A 25,315-nucleotide genomic window follows, 5' to 3' on the forward strand; every position below is an offset into this window, starting at 1 on the left:
CTACACAGCTAACCTTAGACATTTCAATCAAGGCAGATGAATCCTACTGCAAATTACTGGTTATCTTCACGGAAAGGGAAAGATCTTATCATTAAGGTAGATTGGGATCATGAATAAACATCCTGGTTCTGCTATAGATTTCCTATGCAAATTAATCGCTGTTTGCTCTGATTCCTGATTTATAAACAGGGAATAAACCATCCTCATCTTGCAAAATGCCAGGAGGAAAGAGTCGTCTATATCAAACTCGCATTCAAAGCAACGGTAGTAGGACTATGAACAGATAGTTCAAGTGAGTTACTGAGATTTATGTTAGCACATTAACACGTACTTAAGATACGTAGTTTGCAAATCTGACTGCCAGAAAATTTCCTAGTAGTAAATACGTATGAGGCATGCACAGAGTTAGCACCTAACCAGAAAAAAGAAAAACTCTTAAACTTTTACTGGGTTTTTCTTGGCCTCTTAAAGTCTTAAAAAAGTTCACAAACATTTCAAGATGTTCAAGATGAAGGCTTGAACAAAGATTTATGCCTTCAGTTCAGCATCGCAAAACAATAACACGACAAATATGTATGTTTGCTTTCCATCATGCTGCTCTCCTCACCAATATTATAAAAAGAATAGTTTTTAATAAACGTAGAAAATCAGAATCTTAACTTAGTAACAAGAGATGAGAGAAAAAAATCTGCTGTTTCCCATTCTAACTCCTAAAACTTATCATTACCACATCTTTAATGTGAAGTAATTTGAGTTTTCCTTTACTTTCAAAGATAAAGGGAAGGAAGATTTCAATTTGGATTGCTCAGAGGAGGATTGCAATTGAGTTAGGAGTGCTTAGAGATGCTCACAAAAAGCAAAACCTCCTTACTTTGCCCAATTTTTTGTATACCAGATTACTGCTCATCAGTGTAAGCGAAGACTACTTTTCTCTCATAGTGGCACAAATGCATGATGCAAATATGGTTGAAGGTGGCAGTAGGAGAAGAATTAATGTATTTCTGAGATAATTAATATGATTGGTAACGTCCAACTACTTCATTAGATGACACGGAAAGAACAAGAAAATGGTTTAAAAGGAACTCTAGCTCTATAAATACTTTTCTCCTCCTGGTAAGATATCAAATAAAGCATTCACTGCTCAGTGGGGATGCTTATCTGGTAGATTAGCTCAGATACTCCAGATATTTGTAATTAAATTTCAGTATGCTTTTGGATCAGTGCCACTTTTTAACACTCCGTTATTAGCAGTTTCATTCAGTTGCATGGTGGCTTGTTTATGAAGAAGCTGGGGGCCCACTGCATGTATAAAATACATCGTTTTGTGTCTCTTATGGTGCTTGCGTGTACAAATAGTCCCTATCCCCCTGCCCCAGTATTTCAAACGCATAACCCTCTATTTTCTAAATACAGCAGCTGCAAACTTTAATGACCATATTTCTGGAACTCAACATGACTTCTAACCCAGAAGCTGTATTTAATGGCAACTTTAAAAGACAACGTTACCAAAAGCACTTCCAGTGAAGCTAACAAGAATTTGTGTTCAGAATCCCACCCGAGCGATCTACATCTCTCACCGACTCAGGACACCTGCAGCATTTCACTACTCCAGCAACACAGACCGCAGCCCATGGCACGTGACAACAAACACCCCGAAACCCCTATGCCACCATCTACTTCACATGCAATTTGCACCTTGATTTCACAAGCTGGCCTAAGATTTTCAAAATTGATCTGCTGTTAACGAAACATCCACTGGCTTCATGGTACTCCAGTGATCCACTTACATACAGAAGCAAGGGCAAGAAGAGACAACTGTGCTAAATAAGAGGAAGACCTGATTTATTTGCTTTGCCAATACCACGTTTGCATCAGTGCTGTGGTATTGCATGTAACCTTTCGAATCAAGCATGCAGTTTGTGCACTACCTAAGTGGCCCACAGTAACACGATGTGCTTGAGTGGAGCAGAAGGCACAAATCCACCAGTAGAAACTTAAACACCCCAGCTCGCAGCCACCAAGGAGAATCACACCGCTGAGGTGCTATTGGGCAAGCTGCCGCCTTCCAGAAAATTCACGCGCCTTCGCAGCGACAGGTATGCTCGCGAGATGTTCTCCAAAGCTCACCCTTCTCGCCAAGCTCATCATCTCATACACACCTTCATACAGAAAAGGCTGCTCCTCCCCCCGTCTGTGGCCATGGAGCACAAGGCTGCGCAAGCAAGGAGGACTCACCCGTTTGGTATAGTCCATCGCCTTCAGGATGGAGAGGTTCAGTGTCTCCAGTGAGGCCAAGACGTCTTCATAGTCTCCCATATGATCGGCAAAATAGTCTGGGGAAACCAAGAGGAACATGACAGGCAGCGTTTATGGAGCTGAATGTTTCAGAGCTATGCAACACAGCAAACTCTATTTTGGTGGAAGGAAAAAGTTCGGAAGGTGATTTCAATTACATTTTTATCCTCCATAACCTGAGCTGAAATCACAACTTGGCCTCAGGAAGCGAGAAAGGAGGCAACTGCTGTGAAATTGGTGACCACTGTGAAAAAGAGACAGAAGGCACAGCACTTTCCGCTGGAAACAGCTTAATAGGCACTTTACTTCCATGCCCCCTTCTGCATTTGACCATATCTGAGCTCTTTCTCTCCTATTGCTGACACTCAAACCATCAGTATATCAACCAGACTCACACCAATTTATATGAGCTAAGATTCCGGTCTTGTCTCTCTCCCTGCATTCCCATCACGTTTGAACCTCAGCATAGAATCACGAATTGCACAGACTTTAGAGAGCAAAATACGCTCCTCAAAAGGCAGAGATCAGAGCTGCGAACGGTGCCCAAAAGCATGTATCCTTCCCACAAAAGGAGTCTGAGGTTTCTCCACTATCCTGTGAGGTGAGAATGACAACACAAGATGAAAGGTAGTGGCTGCAAAATGCTGAGGATCACAACATGACACAAAGAAATCTAGAACCTGACAAACACAAAATGGTTCCTGAAATACATAGATACAGATATAAACATAGACATTCATGTTCTGGAAATGTGTTTCTTCCCTAGTGGATCCCGTACTGAAGAAACTAGGGATCTGTACTGGCATGGCTTAGGGCGATGTGGCCTGGTGTCTCTCCAGCTCTCCTCCTGCCCTTGGTTTTTGCTGTGCCACCCACATGCTTCCTACTAGAGGGGATGATTCATGCCAAGTAATCCCAGCTATTCTACTTTGATGCAAAACATTGCTCGCATGCAACTGCTTGCTCTAGGACACATTTTAGCCCTGGCATGGTTTTGTGCAGGAGCTACGGAGTCCTGAAATTAGATGTTTACAAAGAAAATAGTGAGAAGTTAAGTTTGGCATCAACATACGTGCTAAGTTTGCAGTGTAGGCACAAAGCTAAGCTAAGTGACTGACACAAACTATGGTTAAAAGCAGTTCCTTAAAAGCTACTGGTGCTTTTCTTTAATATTAAAAAAGTGAAGATTCATTTTGAGGTGATGAAGCTACAGAATTCAACGAGAAATAAATTCCAGGAGACAATTAGACACTAATTACGTTCTCTTGCCTTAATTAGAGGTGCCTATATCTATTTACAGCCTTAGAACATATCAAAGAGGAAGAAGATTTTGGCAGAAACTGGAATGTCACAACGTGATTGACAGCAGCTGCTTGCTGCTCCGCTGCAAGCCAAACAGCTTATTCTTCGGGCAGCATGTTCGCTTTTGCTGTTATTATTATTACTTTACGTGGGAAAGAAAACCAAACCACTGAACAGTTTTGAAAAGTAAAGGAAATCTATTTTTCCAAGTCCTAAAATAAAAAGCTAGGGCCCACACATCTCAGGAGAAATGAGCTTCTCCTGGCAGAGCACGGCTCTTGACGAGGACCAACAGTCTTGGAGCACATGGAGAGCGGGCGCTTGGGAGGAGAACAGCACTGACTCCCGCTACTTCTCGTAGCTACGCAGCTCTATGGTTTTAACCTTATTTACCACTGTGAATGTCAGAGATTGGTACTTTCTACTCTAGATGGTTCTGCTTGCAGCTCGTGGTCAAGATCAATGGGATTGATGTCCAGGAGATGGGCAAAAAATGCTGGAAATGCGCCTTTGGAGGAAGCCCCGGCTCCGACACGGTTTCTCATCCTTCCGCAGGGTGAGCCAGGGCCAAGCAGTCTTGCATGTCATCCTCTCCCATTTTAATACACCAATACTATTTCCCAAACAATTAAACAGGATGCCTGCTGCTATGAGCCCACAAACGGCTATCTTTACAATCCAGAAACGCTTCTTTCTAGTAGTGACTGTTGGACAGAAAAGCAGAACTTGGCAGGATGCTACTTGATAATGATTAATTCATACTAAACTTCTCTCCTAAGCCGCAGAGTCCAAGGAATCCATTTTAAGATCCACATTGCTGGCAACGGTAGGTACTCAGCAAGCCGACCACCCCTTGCGTTTTGCAGAATGAGCTGGTGGGTTTATCAACCCACTCTCCTGGTAACTCAGTCTTATCTCGCTTTGGTGGCTTAGGGATTTATGAAAAAAATGATGTTATTCTTCCACTGTCAGGCTTGCAAATACGTGTTCAAGTGCCTGCTGGAACTGAAACCCCACTTCAACTCCTCTCTGTTACCTGGGGCTCAGGCTTTTCCCCTTTGGGATCTTCTGTTCCAATAACTAACTGTGAACAACACAAACACAAACAGCCAGAGTCTGAAAGCAATCTATATTCTTAAATTAAAGTAGACAAACTTTTGCAGGTAGCTGTAACCGCATCAGCATAAACTGAAGAATGAGAGGCTTAAAGTGCTGCCAAATAAATAAGGAGCTGGCGGCAGCTAAGCCAAGACGGGGACTTCTTCCCGGCGGTTTGTGCCAGCACAGCCACTGAGAGCCGTCTGGCTACGCGAGGGGTCAGGAAACCCCACGCAACTTTCTCGCTATTCAAGAGCAGCGTTGAAGAGCAGAGTCCTCCTTCCGCTTCGTGCCCGCAGCGAGCTCCGTGCTGCAGAGAACAGCTGCCAGCGCCTGGATCTCCTGCTGTCCCACCTATTCCCACCTGGACCTTCGAGCACCGTCATCAGTGGTGAAGCGATGAAGGTAAATGCTGGGGACCTGCATAAGTTGCTTTAGATGTTCCTCTAAGCCCTCTCAGAGGAGGTGAGGAGAGGCGATGGCCAAGCCTTGGCAGGGCAACGCAGCTCCTCTTCTCCCCCAGGAAAGCTGAGCACCTGGCAAGCGGCTCCTGACACCAGCGCGTCCGTAGAATAACGTTCCCGGGTGGGCAGCAAAGCCCCAGGCACGCGTTGCCGCGAATCCAGACAAAGCCCCCGAGAAACCCCTGCAGGAAATAACCCCTTCCTGCCGCCGCCGCGGGCCAAAGCGTTGCTACAGGTTGTCTTTAGTTCCTCTGAGCTGTGCGAGGTGCACCGGAGATGCCGCGTGTTTCAGCCAGCCTGCTGCCAAGCAGGCGGCTTTGCCTGAGGGCGAACACCGGTGCTACGGAGGGGTACCGGTTTCTCGAGCCGCAGGGCGCAGCTTGCACGCCTGACGCCGCCGGAGGTTAAAGCCCACGGCGGCGGCGGCGGCGGCCGGGACCCCGTGGATGTGCCGCGAGCCCTTTCCCGTCGCAGCCCGCCCGGCGCCCCGCGGAGCCGGAGGGCAGGCGCGAGGGGGAGGGCTGCGGACCGCCGGGCCCGCAGCGCGGCCTGAGGAGCCGGCTGCCCCTTGGAGGCTGCAGTTAACTTCGCTTCTTTGCAGCTTCCCCGCACCCTCGCGAGACAGAGGCGACCCCGAGCGCCCGCTCCAGCGCGGGGGGGAGGAGGAGGAGGACGAGGTCTGTACTCACCGCACAGCTCCTTCGTGTCCACGTTGCTGCAGGAGCGGGAGAGCGAGGAGCAGGAGGAAGCGGAGGGGGGAAAAAGAGAGAGAGAGAAGATTTTAGCATACAGGGCGGGCGCGGGATGCATCCAGGTTTTCCCAGGGCCGAGCCGGGAAGGGGCTCGGCGCCGGCACCTCCACCCACCGAAGGTCCTGCCACCGGCGGGGGGGACCAACGTCTCCGCCGTGGGCACGCCGACAGCGACCAGCCAGGGCCAGCGCGCTACCGGGGGGCTTGCAAATCGGTGCCCCGTCCGGTGGGCGCGGGTTTTCTCCCTCGCGTTTGCAGGATTTGCGCCCGGGAGGCTCAGCGCCCAGCGCAGGCTCAGCACCCTTCCTGCCCAGGGCTCCCCCTGCCCGAAACGGCGCGAGCGCGTCTCGGTACGTCTGCGTTACGAAACCACGTCCCCAAAGACACCTAAAACTCAAGCGTTCACAGCTTTGCGGCTACAAGCTACTGGGGGAGGGGGGATCTTTTTTTGTGTGTTCCCTATGGCTTTTTCTTTTTTGGCTGCCAAATATTCAGCCCTTTTGTAAAAGCCCCAACAAATTAAAAAGAAAAATCACAAGCTATGTTCTCATTTTTACAGGAGGAAAAAAAAAGAAAAAAAAAAAACGAGAACTTTCAGCTCTGGCTCCTTTCTAAAACAAGGTTCTTCCTTTGATCAAAGTAGAAAATCAAGAAAATCTAAGTGGATTTTAGTTTCAGGGCTTTTCTTCTATCTTTTCCCACTGGTGAAGCTGCGACAAGGTGCAGAACAAGCAGGGTTGTGCACGCTTCAAGACTTGCTCCTTTCCAGCCATGACCCAATTTGGGGGTAGTCTCCATTTCCCACTTGGGACCTAATTTCTCTGACAGAAATCAGAGCCAAACACGAACATGAAAGCTCAGATTTCAACCTTGACCCTCCTCTAAAAAATAAAATAATAATAAAAAAAACCCCACGTAATCCATAAACTCATTTGGCGACAAAAAGGAATGTTTATTGCTCACCACCCACCACCGCTTAAATACATGTGATAATTTGTGACCAGATAAATGTATTAGCAATAAGGAAATAGTTCTCCCTGCTGGTTTACACCCAACTATTTTCAAAGGAAAAGCAAAGTCCTCAAAGGGTGATGCTCAACCCTCGCACGTGGGAGTTTAAAGAGCAACGACAGTGCTGCAAGACCATCTCCTCAGTGGGCCTAATTAAATGAATTTTCCCAGAAAATAATTACTGCCACACGACCAGGAAGAGGAGGAGGCTGCGCAGAGTAATTACCGTGCCTCCTGTGCATGCCAGAGAGAAAGAGATGTCTCCGAATAAAGTTTAAAACAAGAGCAAGCAGTTTGGCGAGCGCCAGAGCTGATGAGGATCCCTGGGAAGTTGTCTCCTTGCCTAGCTGGGTCCTTGCCTGAAGATTTTCCAGTGTCTGGGCATTTATAAGAGTTTGTCCCTGTACAGTTTCTGCTGCTTTTCCATCAGTTCAGAGCCCTAATAAACTTCTTCTTCTTGTCCTTCCCATATTTGTCAGCAACTAAATGCTCAGCCATGTCTATGGGTGAAGTCCATGCCCTTATTCCAGATCAAGGAGTGGAGCTGTGTCTGACGGGGGAAACTGGAGCAGAAACCCCCGTCCCTAGCTCTACACAATCTTTTCCTCTCTTTTCCGATATCACCCTGTCTCTCAAAGGCAAGGACTCTGACTTGCTTTTGTTAATGCATTTCTCCAGGCTTCTCTTCAATTATAAAGAGGAATGGGGAAGTTATCTTAAGGCGGAAAAAATAACGTGGAGGAGAGGAGTGTGAAATTCCCTTCTTCGGTTTCAGCACCATCAAGGGAGTGATGTCCCAGGATCTCCAAAGGGGAAACATAATCAGAAACATAATGGGAACTCGAAAGTTGCAAATACATCAAAGTCTCATCTTCACAGCATATTTCTCACTCAAATAGCTGGCTGCATAGGCTGCTCAAACACCAGTCAACACCTGATCATCTTCAGCGGAAGATAATAACTTTTTTTGCTTGAGCAGATGAAAGCTTTGCATCAGCAGCCGCACTGCTCAGTTACTTCCCCGTCACAGAAAATGGAGGCTTTCTGAAATCACATCCCGCTTTTATTTCCATCTTCAATTTGCAGCTTTGGGTTTGCTATGAGGCTTCAAATGAGCATGGAAACAAATTATCCTCTCGTTTTAGCCACCTGCAGAACTGATTTTCATTTAGGACAGACCACAAAACAACATATGTAGCTGAAAAGCATTATTATATCTGATGATATGCTTTCAAGTCCCAGCAGCAGCAGCGCTGAGTTATCAGTACAACTCAGACGTGGAAAATGTACATCCAGATGCTTCCTAAGAGGTCACAGATGGTCACCCTTGATCATTAGTTTCCAAACTCAAAGAAACACACTTGTAGAAACCCATGGGAGGCAGAAATTCTTCCAGGCAGAGCAATAGAAATACTAAATACTGGATACCAGCCAAGAACTAAATACCTTTAATTCTAAATAGCTGAGGAGCTTTCCAAGCTCATCATTTTACTCTTCCAGAGGACCCTGCCAAATCTTTCCTGATACCTGTTAAAGTATCTCATTTGCCCACGCGCTTACTTTAAACAGCCCCACTCTTACAGCACGAGGTAAAAAAGAACTTCCAAAATCTTTCAAGATGCAGATGTAACCAAAGCTTCTTTCCTGTACCTCTCCAGTCCCTAACCCTGGCCCATCCCAGTAAGCAGCTTTAGCTCACTGCGTGTTGCTTACTACCCAAAAAGCAAATACAAGTTGTACATCCCTGCTGATGCAAATCCTCACACAAAGCTTGCAAGTGCAGCATAATTTAAGTATAAGCCCCCTTTTTCAGATCTGCTCTTCCCTACCCCAGCCCTAACTGTGAACATGGTCAAGGGACCCATAACTACAGTGAGTCATCTTCAGTCACATGACTTGGAGTGCTAGGCCTTAAGGGTTTTCTCTGAAGGCTTTCAAAATGCAGGTGTGCTCAAAGTTCTCCCTTACCTTCTTTCCAGCCCACCCTAATATTAACTCTAGCCAACAGTCACTTGTACTACACTGCATTATCCCAGTAAGCCCTACACTTCTGATGACAGCTTAGTCTTGAAAGCCTTCCATAATCAAAGCAGAAACCTTCTTCAAATCTTCTCTTCCTGAACCCTGTCTTACTGACAGTCTTAGTCCAAGCTATGAATACGTCCATGTGACACAGATGCTTGAAACTGCTATAAATCAGGTTGGGATACTCAAAATGCCTTTGGTCTCTGCTAAGAACTCAATATAGTAAAAAGAATACAACTATTGCTAAGAGGCATTAGTAGATACCACTTCACCATCACCTCCATATCTATTTATTGGGCTCCTCACAGGATCACACTGAATTATACAGCGAAAGCAGCAATATTTATGACAAGGCAGAGAGATACCTAGGCACACCAGCTAGCTGCCACCAATCTAGGTATCCAGTTGCTCAACGACAAAATTTTTTGCCGCCTGCTCAACTCTTTTGTCCCAAGGATTCAGAAAAATCCACCCTGGAGCTCCTCCTGTTGCATTTTGTGACTCTAAAATGAAAGGCATATGCCAGAACCCTGGGATGTGGCATCGTGTCGACTGAGATTTCAGAAATCTGTTGCACAGTTTTCTGCTGCACATCACACACGAAAAAAAAAAGCCTAATGTAAGTTGATTTCACAATACATTAAAAATTGTATAGTTATTTCCTTTAGCTTCCTTTTTCTGACATTGATACAGGGATAATGCCCCAAATCCTGGTCTGATTCAAAAGCCAGCTGGAGTTTCACCACTGCTTTGTGCAGAGCAGCTCCAAACACAGACAGGGACTATGAGAGACCGCTCCAACCATCCCCTCTGCCGAGTTTGTCTACGAAAATTAAAAGATTCTAGAAAAGAAGAGAGACACAGAGAAAACCAAGGTGCTTTTGGAAGACAGTTGCTGCTTTGCCTCTTCACTTCTTTCTGAGTCACAGAGCTGCTTTTCCAGTGCGTTATTTTAACAGTTTTGCCAGATCTTGCTCTTACTGAGCAGCACATCGCTACGTGATGCAAAAAATACCACCTGAAGCGACTGCTAGCACCTTCCTGCCAGCTGCCACGTGAATTGCTCCTGGCGGGGAGTCTGCCCGCGCGAGCCCCGTCCCGCCTGTCCCGCGAGCCCGCAGCGCCGCGGCCCCTCGGCCACGCGCCGGCGCCCCGCAGCGCCGGCGCGGCTGCCTCACCGCCCGGCTTGCACCGAGCGGCCGCTGCGGCTCTCCAAACTGGAACGTCCTGACGCCGATGAGTTTGGAGCGTGTCGGCCACAGCAGAGAAACGGCTGAAACAACGTGCCAAGGCTTTCCAGAAACGAGAACCGCGTTCAGCCACCTGCAGCTTTAAACGACGCAGGCAGACGAGTGCTCATAACGTATGTCGGTTTTGGCCTTAATTTATTCAACCGTGGAAAGCTGGCAGCCGGGGGGCCGGCAACCACCTGTCCCTTGCTTTAAAGGATGGTCTTGACCTCCTGCCAAATGTCCCTGCTTCCCGTACAAAACAAACCCACAACGCACGTCGCGCGGCACCTCAGCGGCAGCGACTCGGAGAGGCAGGCGCTGCCGTGCCGGCCCTGCGGCCGATCCAGCGCAGCCGACCGGCAGAGCGAGCGGCGAGCGCGCGACAACCCGGCCGAGGAGTTTCCGCCCGGCTCCGCTCCGCGCCCGCGCGCCGGCGCGGCTCCTGCCCGGCACGGGTGCCGCCGAGCGCCCACCGCGGTCGATTACTCCTGACGGCAGACGAACGCCACCGGTTGGGGAGCAACAGGTCTAAGGGGCCCGCGGCGCGGCGCGGCGCGGCGCGTGAAAGCTGTTGCCAGAGCACTCGGTGGGAGCAGTAAGTGCAGGCGGGAAGGGGGAAGACGTCTTCTACCGACGATGACCTGCAACGCAATCCCGTTTCCCTCGTGCCGGTAATAATCCACAGAGCCGTGAAGCAAAGAGGCTATTAACCGCGCGGAGCAGCATCTCCGAGCCCTGCAAACACCTGTTAGGAAACAGGATCTAAGCTCTCATTAGGTAAAAAATGAAATAAATGTCACTATATAAAAAAAAAAAAAATAAAAAAAGCAGGGCCAATAAGCGGGCACCTGCGGAGAGCCAGGAATTTGTTTGCTCATTCGTCAGCAACTGCAATATGGCATTTCAGTCCGTCAGCTGGTGCTAGACCGTCCTGCCCCTTCGTAATGTCAGAAATAGAGCGCAACGTTGCATTTTCCTGGAACGGGCCAACCACGAATGCGAACCGTGAAACTCTGCAGAGGGCAGGAGAAGCCCAAGGTCGAAACCTCCTGCTCCGGCTCTGCAGGCCCCCACTCACCCACTGCCACCGCCCGGGCACAGACATTAACTTCTGTCGCTGCTTTGTCAAGGGTGACCAGAACCTCCGACCATGCGCCCACGCGAGAAAATCTCTTGCAAAGCTTTTGAGACCTCTGAGCAAGAAGAAGACAGCACAGAAGCAGTTTACAACGCAACCGAAATCCCAAGAAGGTAGGTTCTCACAGCACGCTGATTTACTATGTTTAATCCAACAGTTGGTTTCCAAGTACGGCCATTTCCTTAAATAAAACAGACAGTTAGTACAGTATGAGACATTTTCAAGGCTTGGTATGTGCCAAATCCCTCATAAATTGCATTTAAATCCTCAACGTTTTTTGGGGATGGATGACTCGATCTTGAAAGTATCACTCTGCCCACAAAGACATCAAAGAAAATATAAGGCAGGTTTAATTAGAGTCTACAAGTAACTTGGCTGGTAGGCTAGAGAGCACTTTCAAATTGATTAAGTCACGTTTTAAAAATTTATTTATTTTTGGCTGCTGTAGGAAACACATCTTTCAGTAGACTTGGCCCCAGATTCTGCAAAGATTGTGACCAGAGCTTGGGACAGGATCACACGTTGCCAGGAGGTTATCCTTCCCAGATCTGAGAAATCAGGTTGTATTTTTCTACGCCAAGATTCACCGCACTTCTAAGGTGACATTTTTGAGGGCCAGGAGACGTGCTGAGGACACAGCAGACGGCGTGTATGATCTGCGCCCGAGATGCTGCTCCGGCAAGCACCGGCACAAGGACCAGCCCGGGCAAGCCGGCAGCAGGACATAAGCGCTGTCCCGTCTCCTTTCCGTGCACGGGAACGGGGACATCCCAGGGGGATTTATTCCCCGCACATCAAAGGGAATTCAGCCAATTCAGCCAGGAAACTGTTTGCAAAATGTTCATCGCGAGTCGCTGCCAACATTAGTCCTGGCACCAGCTCACCCACGTGAATTGCCTTTCTGAGTCTCAGATGAGCCTCATCTATTCGCTTTAACATCGCTGCTTCAAAAACACTCCTAAGGGAGCCTTTTCACAGGAAAATTAACAGAAAAGGCGGGGGAGGAAAAGTAAAGGCACATCTTCAAATTTGGCAGATTTTTTTTTTTTTTGATATTTTTCTAATGTTCCATCGAGAAACTTGACTATTTAATTCTGGCACCCCGGTCCTACGCAGAGCCAGTAACTTCAGCCTCCGTCCTGCATCACGGCCCGCTTGTAAACTGAGCCCTTCAGGTTTCGAATGCATCTCACAAAACCTAAGTACGAGCAATTGCATCTCGGTTAGCAACGCATCAGTTCTGCTGTCACACTGTTAAAGTTGATCAGCCTTGAGATACGCTTTCTAATACCAGCTGTTTGTGATGGATTTGGACTATTCCGTAATGTCAGCCTTATTACTGGGTTATCTACTGTAATAGATACTGCTCCCCCTTTTGAGGGGATAAATTAAGACAGACTTCTCCAATTTCTGTCTTTCCCTCTCTCTCACAGAGCTCTTATTTTTGCTGCCTGTGCTGCAATATAGCTTTGACCACTCTTTAATCTTGGACTGCACAACAAGAGGCTAGAAAAACTAATTGTTCTGAGCTCAGCTGAAGGATGTGCTAATTGCCGAAAGCAAATGTTAAGGCACTGAGAGCATGAATTAAAATTAAATCAGCTTCCTCCTCCTTTTACATCTTGCATTTATCTTGATCCCACTGAAGTTGTATGTAGGACAGGAAGGAACCAAAAGAGCAAAAATGCTAGACTGGGATGTATGAGACACGACTGTCAGGAAACTAAAAGCAGAGGAAGAAAGTAAAGCAAGAAATTCCTGGGCTCTTGTTGCTTGCATTTTACCAGAATCTTTGTTTTCCCTTCTCCTGCTAATAAAAAATGACCTAACCAAAAAAAAATCTTCCCTTATTTCAGCTTTTTAAGACAGACAGTATAGCCCATGAGGCAGCAGTGAGGAGCTAGACCTGTTTCCATTCCCAGAACAGCCCTGAACAATACAAAAAACAACAAGCTGGGTCCAAGTTTCAACTGGAAAACCCTCTCGCGTGATACTTCTCAGATTTTTGTCGCACAGATAAACTCTCCCCGTTCCGTGCGCTCTGCAGCAAACGCGAGCCTGCGGTTCGAGGCTCACCTTCCTCCCGCGGCTCCCTCCAGGGACGCAGAAGAAAGGCTGCCTGGGAAACGCCTGGGAATAGAAAAATGTTCTCAAATGGTTTTGTCCAACTTACGAGATTTACAAGTTTCTGTGCAGCGTTTCCAGACCCATGAGCTTCCCAGAGAGTGATCCTTTTTAGTGCCTTTTTTTTTCCTAAAAGGAGGCTGAGATTCGTTTGCCAAGCTGTCCACCTTCCCCTCTCTTGCAAACTCTGTCCTCGGCTTCACGGCGGGCACTCGGGGCGCACGGCAGTGCAAAGGCACAGCCTCAGCGCCGCGGCAGGTGTGTCAAACAGTGAAAACCAGCAGCTTTCTCTGCTCCAAAAGAATTACATTGCATTCAAATGAAGAGAAACCATGACCTGGCTGGTGATGTGGGAGCTGTTCTGCTGCAGAAGGAAAGAAGTGGAAGAAGGAAAGAAAAGCACAGCATAGCACAGTGTAAGTGGCATGCAGTCATTAAGAAGAAGAAGCCAGGATTTCAAAAACATCTTCAATATAAGCAGAAAGAACAAAATCCACCAAGTGCCCGTACTCTTGAGAGCCAAATAATGAGACCTAGACATATAATTTTTATGCAATCATTTTGTCCCTTTTAGAAGAGACTAGAACTGTCTCTTAAATCGGTTAATCAAAATCTCAGCTGATTACATGATCGTTAGCTTGCTTCCCAGAGAGCTAATTGAGACCATTCAGTATTCTGAAATTGAGTTGCCTTCAATGGCACATCCATCTCTGCAGAAAGGGCTTCAGTTCCTAGACTAAACTGGCATTACACTGAATCAAGTTTCCAGTGCAAATAGGCAAAATTAGTGGGGGGAGAAGGAAAAAAAACATTCATAATCATTTTTGTTCCTTGCCCAAGAAGTGGAAGTACTTTCTGTTCCAATTTGAGAGGACTGACATAAGAAGACTGGTGAAAAACACCAGCAGCTGAGTTACCAGCTGAAGCATAAATCCTACCTTTAACTTGCACACATTAAGCTTGTTTGGAAGCTGTTCTCTGCTTAATGTTCAGGAGCAGATTTTCTGCTTCTTTGCCCTTCTCTCTGGCCCCACCGGAACACTGTATTTCTCATACACAAGACCAAAAGAGGAGTCTTCAGAGCTTGGGGTACCACTGAGCAGAGAGCTGCCGGGCTCCTACTGACCCTGCTTCCTTTGGCTCCTCTTGTCAGACAACATCAGCCTGGACTCTCAACTCCACCAGCACCTCCTGTTGACAGCATCTCCTCCCATTTTTTGTCTGCTACTCATCACTGTAGGCCATTAAGCTTCTTTGCGGCAAGCACCAAGTCTTACATGTTTGCACAGGGTCTAACAAAAAACAATCTCAATTGTTGGATCTCAACATAGTCAAGCAAACTAAGAAACAAAATTCATGCACGCAGGCAATGAACCGTATCTGAGAGCCCTGAAAATGCTCCGTGTTCACAGAGGATAGGAAACAGCTTTTCCACAGAGGGCCTGGGTGGAGTTTTCCTAGCTGACTGGCTGAGATAAGCAAGGGAAACTGGAGGAGGTCAGAGATGAGGCAAAGCCAAGGAAACATTCTTCGGTGAAGAGCTACCGTGTTCCCTGAGTGTGGAGGCCTTATTCTACAGTCCCCCATGCCAGAGGGAGCCTGGCCACCTAACGCTCATGTGCTGATGAAGTGACACCTGCCATTCTGACGTCCTGGAGACTGAGCCAATGGCCCTGGGAGCAAGAAGGAGAAACATCTCAATGGCCTCACTGGAGGGGTCTCCATGCAGGTCACGACACACACGCATTCCTTCAGCAGAAACAACGAACCACAACTGGCCAGTAGCAACTGCACTAGCACTAGGAAGCTTGTTCTTGCTCATATCCCTTATTAGTGCTAACACGATCTTAACAGCTTCTCTCACACAATTAACAGTGAGTGAAGTAGAGGCTTGTCCCTCCTCGTTTGCTCTGCTTCAATCAACCTTAAATAAGAAACTCTTACAGAAAGACCCCTAAGGAATAGTTGTCCCAGCCATGACAACTCAAGGCTGAACAGGATCTCAAATTGCTTCAGTTTCCTAGGCAGCACACCGCTCCCTCTAACAGCTCCATTTTCTAACCATTTAAATACTTCATTGTGGGACCAGGTATAATATATGTGCTAAAGCAGATAATGTCAACAAGCTGTGGAAGGTAGCAATTTACCAACTCTGTATTTGTAATTTTGAAAAGCTAGACTGAAGACAGGGGGAAGGAGTTATTCCTCTTCTACAGAAAGCTTGGAGAAACCTGATTAGTAAAAACGAGGGAAAAAACCTACAGATGAACTTCATTGTGATCCACCCACAGGGAGAGAAAGAATTTCAAGAGAGCTATGTCACCTCAGGGTGCAGCAGGTGCAAAATGAGGCATCAAGATCTTACTTCTGGCTCTCCTCTGGCTGATTAAGTAATGCAGACTAGCGCCGATTCCTCCAGCCAGGTGTTTGCAGAGTGATTTTTGGGCACTGAACACAGGCACAAGCGAGTTTCTCTGCCAGATGCCTCGGGGACGATGAAAGGCTGGAGTGCACATGTGCACAGAGACCCATCTTTGCACAACAAGAAATGGTTCTTTCCAGTAAAAGAGGGATTTACCAGCCACAGGTCTCTGGAAGGGAGTGGTCTCTTCTCCCAGACTCCCCTTATATGCAGCAACGAGTGAACCTCCAAGTTCACCATCTACCTGGAAGAACAGACTCTGGCCCACCGGTATCTATTGTCCCCAACACTAGTTTCATGCTCTGGAAAACCGAGGGCCATAGGCAGCTGCCATTATGTCTAGAAGTATCAGTTTAGGCCCTTCTAACATTCCCTCTACTCTGAGGCCTTGTTCACAGTTGCACTCCTAATATTTGGAGTAACTGGGTGCTGAAAACACCCCAACAGGCCCTCTTAGCTCTTTGTAGCCTTAGCTCGTGAGCGTTTGGCTCAGTTTGTCATCTTCTCCAAAGAGCTACTTCTTGTCTCTTCTTTCATTTCTCTCCTCCCACACTGTTTTTTCCTGCCCTTTCAGGATGGCCGCTATTCGAGATGCTTTCCGACAAGGCAGAGCACCAAGTACCAAACCCGAGCATCTGCAGGCGCAGAATACCCAGCCGCGACCCCAAAAACTATTTTGAACACGAACTTGCTACGCCGTATTCTGCTGTCCTTCAGCTGAGCAGAAAATGCCGTGGGCCTCTTAACCTTTGGACCATGGAGTCATGCAACTCAGCTAGGTGCAAGGCATCACCTGGGAACAACCTTTTGGAGGTGCCAAATCTGGTTATGCTCAGGGAGAGCCAGCGTAGCCCACCCCATCCCCCTCGCATTTAAGGACAGTTTCCCCCTACACTGCCAGGAGCTCGTGGTCAGGCCATACTTCTACCCTCGCCAGGAAGGGCAGGATGGATCTTACAGAGCCAGAGGACCCTCCAGCTAGCAAAAGCTCCCAAATGGTCACCACGACTGTCTCCAGCATCGTCGCCCTTTTTGCGCAGACAACAGGTCGCTGCCGGGCAGCCGAAGTCGCGCTGTGCTGCGTTCCCGCTGCCTCGCTGGGGAGCTGGGGAAGCGTGGCAGCGCTGAGGTGCGGGCACAATGAAAGCAATCTGAAGCAATCAAGCCTTTTCTGTGCTCTGGGACTTGATGACCCGCTAGCGCTTTCCATTATCGATTCCGCTGCTAGGAACAGAGGTCTTGTAATTACAGCAGGGAACGACACAGCCCTCCCCACCAGCCTCCCAGGCCTCTCCCATTGACCTTGAACTGAATGGCATCTCCAGGCAAAAGCAAGAGAAAAAGCTGCTGTTTTTCACAACAATGTGCTGCAAATCGACAAGCGGGGAAACATCACACCGAACTACCGCGCTGAACTCAGCAGAAACATCTCCAGGTTGGGAGCGTCTAATTAGCTGAAAGTGCCAAAAACGCTCACGCTGCCTCTGCTGCCCACCCTCTCAGGAACTGAAGGTGCTGAGGAGGGAGGGTGAGCTCACCTGGCCAGCACAAAACCACACACAATGCAAAATACAGGCAAATGGGACAACGCAAACAACTCTCTGGATTTTCACAGAGGGCAGGGGCCTGGCTCAGGCGGCCCATACCCACAGCACCTGCTCACAAGGCAGAGGAGCACTGCGACCCAGTACCATCACCCAGAGAGGGTAAATCACAGCTAGCAGACCGCTTGGCTCATCTGTTCCAGGGCACCTGGCATCAACTGCACCTCAGCCTCTGCCTTTGGGAGCCACGTGTCCTGCAGGTTCTCTGGTCTTGTGTACAAGCAACAACCGTCTCTCTTCCTCCCTAAAAGTCTTTCTTTCCCTCTTTACCACCCTCTTCATTTCAGCCACAAAAACATTTTGAGGAGCCTTGTAGTCAGAGCATAAAATGGATAACCTGGAGCTCCCATCTCCTCTCCACTGACATTTCAGATATATCAAAATGCTCAAGCTAATTCCAACGCTGGAAGTAATACAGCTGTGCAGGCACAGCACGCTGCCTGGGCTAACATGCTCCCTTCCTCAGCAGGACCGATCAGTGCGGGCAGAGAACTTCACCAGCATCGTGCCGCAGCTCCCTCACTGCCCCTTCCGACATTTTCCAACATATTTTCCCATACATCCCATCTCGTTGCTCTCCCTAGAATATAGCACTACGTAACTTCCATGAAGAGCAGAAGATTGCAGACTGGTGAATTTTTACATGCTGAAAAGCCCCGTTGTTTGTAGTTCTCCATTTGTGACAATCCTCCAGCAAAAGCGACAGTCAGTGGGAACTGTTAAGAGCTTTGGAGAAGAGATTCTTTTAATTATACTACATGCAAGCTCCAATCTTTTCTAGTATCTGCCACTGGAGAGATGAGCTCACTTAGAAAGAGGGGGAAAAATAAAGTAATTAAAATAATAGCTATAAGCCTAGCTGAGAGATAATAAATGACAGTGCAGTAGAATGCTAATGCCGTGTTCTTGGCTCCTTTCGAATGGACATGTACAGCTCATCTGGGAAGTCTTGCTCCAGTGAGCAGATCTCTCCCCAAAGGTTTGTCCTCTGCAGCTATGAAAAATGGATGAGATACAAAAGGAATTTTTAAAATCCCTTGCTAGGAGTAAATTAGTTTGGTCAACAGCCACATCTGACTTCCCTCTCCTTTCCAAGGACTGACAGGCACTCCACTTTCTCATCTTTACAAGGTGATGCAAAGCCCCTTTTTCCTCACAAGTGGTGAGTAATGACTGTAGTCTTCCCAGCGAGGCCATCAGGGCGGGGACTGGGGCTCCTGGGCACATGACGGGAAGAGGAAATGGTAGTGGCAGAGACCACGGAAAAACGCCACGTTGCCATAGGCAAAACTCTGGGCTGACACAGCTCTACAGCTCTGGGGCACTGGCTGGTTCCTTCTGAGGAACCAGCGTTGTTTCGTGCTGTAAAAAATTAACCATGTACTCATCTCAGGTTGCACAGATGCTAGCATCTCTTCACTAGAGCAAGGTCACCCATATCCCAAACGAGCAAGGCACAGGGCAGGCACACGCTTATGGCAGCAAGATGCTCCAGCTGTGGGCACTGTCTGCAGCCTCTGCCAGTACGTTTATTTGGCTGAATATTTATCCACGGACTCACGTTCGCATGGATCTGCTGGCCAGGGGTCAGCTTAGGTGCGCAATATAGCATGGGCGCACAGATATTTTGGAAATTGTGCCCTAAAACTACTGTGCTGCAGCTGAGCGAGCAGGAGGAGAAGTGCTGTATGCCTCCACCGGCCAGTGTTGCTCACTGCCCGGATAACAGCCAAGCGCCCCGAGGCAGGACCTCCTGCACGCAGTGGGAGACGCCGCCGGTCCTCTGCCGCACGTGCGGTCCGGGAGCTGCCTGTTCCCGAAATGCTGTTTCAGGGAGTTGCAAAAAGATAGGAAATGTGGGTCAGACAAAGCACGTTTCCAGCCAGTCGGTGCAGCAACGTTTGGAGAGTGTTTCAGCTGATCATGCTTGAACTGAAAATTTTTGACTTTCCTTTCGCAATCGTATTTTCCTTTTAAAATTTACACAGCTAGATATTAACAGCAATATGTCGTTGCCACCCCAGCAACCTTCAGGAAGCTTTCCCTGAAAGCCCTGCTGAAACTTCGTGAAATATCAGTTAAAACCAACGGTGAAAAACACCTAGCGACATCTTGCTTTGGCCACGTGTTTCCGGTGGGAAGAAGGGAAGCGGGGCAGCCAGCGTTAGTGATGGAGAGAAAAATACCACTTTATCACCACTTTTAAGCAATAGCAGCGTTTTGAATATGGTGTTGCCAAAACCGCTTGAAGACTCCCGCGGCCAGGCGACACAACCAGCAATCCTGTGGATTATAGCAGAATCCAGGTATTTTTCCACTAATAGCAGTTTCTCTTACAAAGACACCCAGCGATAAAGTCTCGGGGCAGCGACCGGGGGTTTTCGGCACGTGCAGGCGGCCGCGCCGCGCTGGCTACGGCAGGGCCCCGACGCCGGCCGAGCGGAGGGACCCGCGGCGCCAGCCACCCGACGGCGCGCCGCGAGTCCAGCGCTGCCGGCGACACCGCGGGACGTCTCCCTGCCGGGGCGGGGGCCGAGCGACGGCGCGTCCCGGCGGCGCGAGGTGCCAAGCCGAAGGGGGCGGCTGGACGGGGCGCCCGCCGTCGCCCGGCTTCTCCTCGCCTCCTCTAGCTTTCCGGCGTTGTTGCAGCTACGGGACTTTTCTCCCTCTGCAAATCCCAAGAGCGTAAGAGCAAAACCTCAGTGACGTGAGCTGAGAAAGCCCCCGGAGATACCAACACCATGGGTTCTGAGTACACCATCTCGCTCCCCACCCGCGAAAACCGAAGTTGGGAGCATCGGGCAGGACCCACCTCGGCTGGGGACGCTCGGTTTGCTCCAGGGCAGAGCCTTATCACCCTGCTCAAGGTCTGCCGCAACAGCACGCCTGATTTCCCGTAACCGTGTTTCCACACCGCCGCGCGCCCACCGTGCCGCACCATTAACCTCCTCGGCACACTTCCTAGGCAGGGAGGCAGAGGGAACGAGCCTCATTAACGGCCCTGGGCTGTTTCCGGCTCTCTCGTTTCGGTTAGGCATCCTGCTCACCGCGCCGTGTTGCCGAGATTCTTAAAATTCTCAAAGCAAAACCGCGCAGGCGCGAGTGACCCCCCGCCCAGGAGCACGGAGCAAATCCTGCAGCCTGCAGGCAACCCTCGCTGGCCATTCCTCTGCCCGAGGCTTCTCCTCCTCCGCATCTTCCCCGCTAAAGCAAGGCAAGCCGCTAATACAGGCGTTCATTTTGTCTACTCTAGTAAGACTGCTCCTAAAAATACTCTGGAAAATTGAATCAACATTTTGTACTTTAGCTGGTAAAAGCAATTATTAATAATCAACGGGAACATAATTTTCTTCAGCTAGAGCTACCCAAGCTGTAATGTAATTTCAATAGCAAACTTTGTTTTGCACACTAAGCAAACACGACGGACAACGTAAGAAAAATACACAGGAAAAATGGAATATCAAAACCGGCTTTAGAAATAAATTAACTTCCCCTTTCAGCCAGCGAATAATTTTAATTCAAATGGCCTTTGGAAAGATAAACTAAATTTTGTCCCTACCTTCCACTGTAAAATGGAAAAACACGGAAGAAAACAGAGCGCGCTCATCTGGTAGCTCAGTCTTTGTCGCTTAATCTGTTCACCAGTCTCGGGGTATGAAAGCCCTCGGCGATTACGAGTAAGTCGGTGCTCTGTACTAAGCCTCAGTGAAGCCGGGAGAAGCGGTTCAGGCACCAGCAGGAACCGGGCAGCGGGGAAGCGCCTGGGAGCAAGGAACTGAAGTTCTCACAGCTCCCGGGGGGAACTGCTTGCCCCGGGTACCTCACACAGGCCCACCAGCTCAGCGAGCAAAGGCGAAGGGCGCTCTGCACGACTCCCAACAGCGCGCACACAGCCAGGAGGACTACTACCAGACCCAGGACTGCAGCCAAGCAAACAGTATTCCGTGATGTGTGCCTCCATTTCCATTCAATTTAGAGTGAAATGCACATCTGCACTTTTGCTTGAGCAGATCCCACTATGAAACAGGTTTTTCCGGAGACTGGGAGAGATCTTGCAAACAAAAAAAATGAGGAATATTGTCTTCCCTCAATGTGATAAATTTGCCGTGGGAGTCTATGCTTTCCAAATCAATAAACAAGTGCCAATTCATGCAAAGACTCAACTTGGGAGTGTGACCAACTCATGGCTTTTTCTTTCAGCCAAGAACAGCAGATGCTACACAGCTCTGTGAAAGTATCGGTACTTAATGGGGACTGATGACTAGATCAAGCCAGCTCGGCTAAAGAAAACTACTGCTGAATTGCTGGAACTCTTTCCACACTGAGGAGTTGCTAAGCAAGGCCCCACTCCCTGGGGGGAACTGACACCCCCAGGCAACGCTATGAACTATTTCAGACAGAAGCAGATGAGCAGGTGACAAGAAAAAGGAGCAGGAAAAAAGAAATTTAAGCTAGCCTGAAGATTTGGAATAAAGTTGGGTGACTGTTCCAACAATCATGGAACAAGTCCATGGAGCCCCCTTTTTAATGAAAACCCATTACTGCGGTGGCACAAAATAAGAAGGTAAGAAGGCTTTAGAGTCTCTCCCTCAAGCAGGTAAGCTAGAGAGTGCTCTTATCTGCAGGGCTGGAGTTCGCCCTCTGCAAGCAATGGTGCGGACGACCAGGAGCAACGCTGCGTCCATCGAGGAGGAGGCATTAGAAGAGACGGATCGTCTCTCTGCAGTCAGCGGCATCTTCCTAAGGAGAATATTTTAAAGACTAAATGGACATAAGTAAATGCTCAACTGCCCGTAGAAATGCTAGAAGTGGACTCTGCCATCAGCTCGACCCAACCCACAGAGATGGCAAAAAGCAGCACCGGCACCTCGGACTCAGCCGCTCGCCCTGCCCCACTGGGCAGGTAGCCGTGCTGACCAGCGGCCTCTCAGCCCCCCATTCCCACGGGCCACCCTCAATTTGCCTGGTGTCAGAAGGCCTCTATGATTCACCAGGCTATTATTTTTTTAAGCATTTACTGAGAGACTTCTCATTTGAAGCTGGATTCTCTTTTCATCTGCTGTTTTGGACAGATATTGTCTCTCTAGAGGAATTAAGAGTCACATTGGAATATGACTCAAAGCTGGCTTTATATTTTCAAACAGCCTAAGTACTCAGGCTTTTGAAGACTGGCTCCTCTTGGAAAGAGAAGAAAAGCTCGTGGGCTACGTCCTTCATGGCCGTGCCTGGGGGGGACGCGTCCTGCGGGACTCCCACCCGGACGCCAGGGACCCGAGCGCTTTGTAATCAGCACAAACGACGTCGGTGCCAGGTCCACGTCGAGGAGTTCACAAACATCTCAGATCCCTCCACAGAAAAATGTGATCAGAGAGGGCAGTGAGGGGTAAGTGGCAAAGGCAGGCACAGAGCCATGAAATTAAAAAGTCAGGGGAGAAAACATCAGCGGAGAAAACGAGTTTGTCTCCTTAATTCGACAGCTCGGCACGGTCTGCAAATGCTTGATTCTCAGCAAGAGTGTTCAGCGCTTTTTTGGCTGCAGAAGTAGAAGGTTAGGGTCAGACAGAGCTCAGGTGGCCCAGGTGCCATATGTAGTTTCAACCTGGATGTAACATAAAACAGAAGCTCCCTTCCCCTCCCGGCGTTTCCCCCCTCCCGTCCCTACAGCTGCTGCGATGGAGCCAGCTTGCCTCTTGCCGCTGCCGCTTCTGCTAAGTGCTCCAGCCACTAGATCTTGCCGGGGGACATTTTGGGTGGGAAGCGAAGCAGATGTGCTCCAGGTGGAGGTGGAGGTTTTGTGCATAAATCGTCCCAGTCCATGGCGTGCAAAACCCCCGGATGCTACCAAGCCTCCAGCGATTCGCCCCACTGCCTTCCACAGCCCAGCAAAGCTTTCAGAGGCAGCGGAAAAGCTGAAGAGCCGTTTTAATACTCTCAGGGGTAAAACTAAGCACCCTTTCACAAGCTGTGTTTTATGCTAAAGAAAATGGGCTGAAAAAAACCACCAAGAGGAAAAGGAGGCAGAGCGGCCAGCACGGCGACACCTCAAACCATGCAGAAAAGGAGCTTTTGCCAGGTTTTGCCGAAACGCAACCCCCCCACGGAAGGAGAGGTCCCGCGCCGGCCACTTACTTGGTGTTGTCCGAGTCAATGGTGTGAAAGAGCTTCTCGAGTTCCTCCTCGTTGAGCGTCCCGTCAGAAAAAAAGGCTTGAAACTCCTCCAGGGACAGCTTCCCGTCATCTGCAAGCAGCAACACAGCAGGCGTTAGGGACGTGGGCCCGTCAGCGGCAAAGCCACCCAGACCCAGCATCGAGGGTCACGGCGGATTTGAAGGTTCAGACCAAAATGTATCTTGAAGGATACATTTTATCCTTTTCTGTGTTTTCTAAGGCTGAAAAGCGATGCTTTCATCCCCGGAGCCTAGGGGATCCTGCGGAGGGAACGGGCCGAGGCTTGCTCGTCCGCACACCTCCTTCACGGCTCTAGGCACCGAAACGCCCCTAGAAACAACTGTGTGCAGCAGGTCGCCCTCGCGGCGGGCGGCCAGCCCCAGGGCCCAGGCCTGCGTGGGAGCAGCGCCTTTCCTCTACGGCGCGTGCAAATGATGCAGGATGCTCATTAAGGGACACCTACCAGGTGGAAAAATGCCCCAGGCTGGAACAAACAGACCCAGAGTATCTTTTGCCATCCCCACCCAGCTGCACCTTCCCCACGCAGTGGGCCTCCTCGATCTGGACAGGAATGCAAAATAGCAGCCAGCGAGCGGAACAGGATGAGTTTGGCTTCAGCTGTCTGCTGTTTAAACACACAAGGGATGCGTCGCCTTAATATTGTGCCTTCACTTCCAAAGGGACTGGATGACACACCAAATCCATCTGCCTGGCCATACGGGCTACAGCTTGCTGGGTGCCTCTTGGCAAATCCACCAGCGAGTGAAGGCGTCACGAGGCAGAGGTTGAACACAGCTCTCCCGGGCACCGGCCACCCACATACTGACTCGCAATGATTTCACTTGCAAGCTCCAAGCTGGCTACTCATTCGTGAACACTTCTTTTAATACCCTCTCCAGGCTGATTTGCAGGGGTTTCTTCCTGCAAACAGTCAGTGCTTGGGAAAGGGAGTCTCTGCTCTCAGCTTAGAGGTGGCAAATTTGAAAATACAGCCTTAAACTTTGCAGATACAGCCTCTGTACTGAGAACCCCCCCCTTGACTAAAGATAAGGAAGGGTCTTTTCAAGCCTTCCCAGTTAACAAAAAAGATGCCTAACACGTAACTGGTTACCTTGGCCCATATACACCTCGGCCTCGTCGTTAATGTAACAGTGGGGCTACTACTGCCTGCTTAAAAGACTGAGGAAGAAAAGAGTGGCTAAATCCACGCACAAAGTCATAGAAGGAGGAATCCTTTACAGCTTCTGCTCCTAAGGTAATAAAGGCTGGAAGTGAGAAAGAGGAGGTGTGGAAAAAGTTCCCGCGAGGCAGTTCCACCACAAAGCAACGGGAGAGAGACCCCGAGCTTTACAGCACCTTTAATCTACCCCACGTTTCTTCTTCAAGCCAGGGTGCCGCTGTGGCACAGCATGGCCTTGGGTGGACTAACTACTCCAGTGTCACATACTCTTTAGAGCCTTCCCAATCATATCCGCAGAACAGAAGATTCATGGACTGGAAATGCTGCCTACTTTGCCACAGGAGAATGTTTCATTTATTATTTAATCAAATCAATTATAAACTCTGTTGCTTCCCTTTCAGGAAATTATGCTGGAGGACAAAATTAGCCAACTCCCCACATACCTGTCGATATTTCTTCCCCAAACTAAATAAGTCTGCTGCTGTTAAAACATATCTACG

The 25,315-nt window shown here is 48.9% G+C and overlaps 1 protein-coding gene across 1 annotated transcript in view; it reads right to left on the minus strand.

The window, feature by feature from the left end:
* Positions 1-25,104, minus strand: part of NECAB2 (N-terminal EF-hand calcium binding protein 2) — a 50,776-nt gene extending 25,672 nt beyond the window's left edge. The window contains exons 1-4 of the mRNA XM_062586847.1: positions 25,083-25,104; positions 23,597-23,705; positions 5,849-5,874; positions 2,236-2,333 (exon numbers count right to left, since the gene is read on the minus strand). Of these exons, the coding sequence (XP_062442831.1) occupies positions 2,236-2,333; positions 5,849-5,874; positions 23,597-23,705; positions 25,083-25,104 (255 nt within the window). The remainder of the gene's footprint in view (positions 1-2,235; positions 2,334-5,848; positions 5,875-23,596; positions 23,706-25,082) is intronic.
* Positions 25,105-25,315: the final 211 nt, after the last annotated feature.

This window comes from Rhea pennata, chromosome 13, assembly GCF_028389875.1.
Source record: "Rhea pennata isolate bPtePen1 chromosome 13, bPtePen1.pri, whole genome shotgun sequence".
NCBI lineage: Eukaryota > Metazoa > Chordata > Aves > Rheiformes > Rheidae > Rhea > Rhea pennata.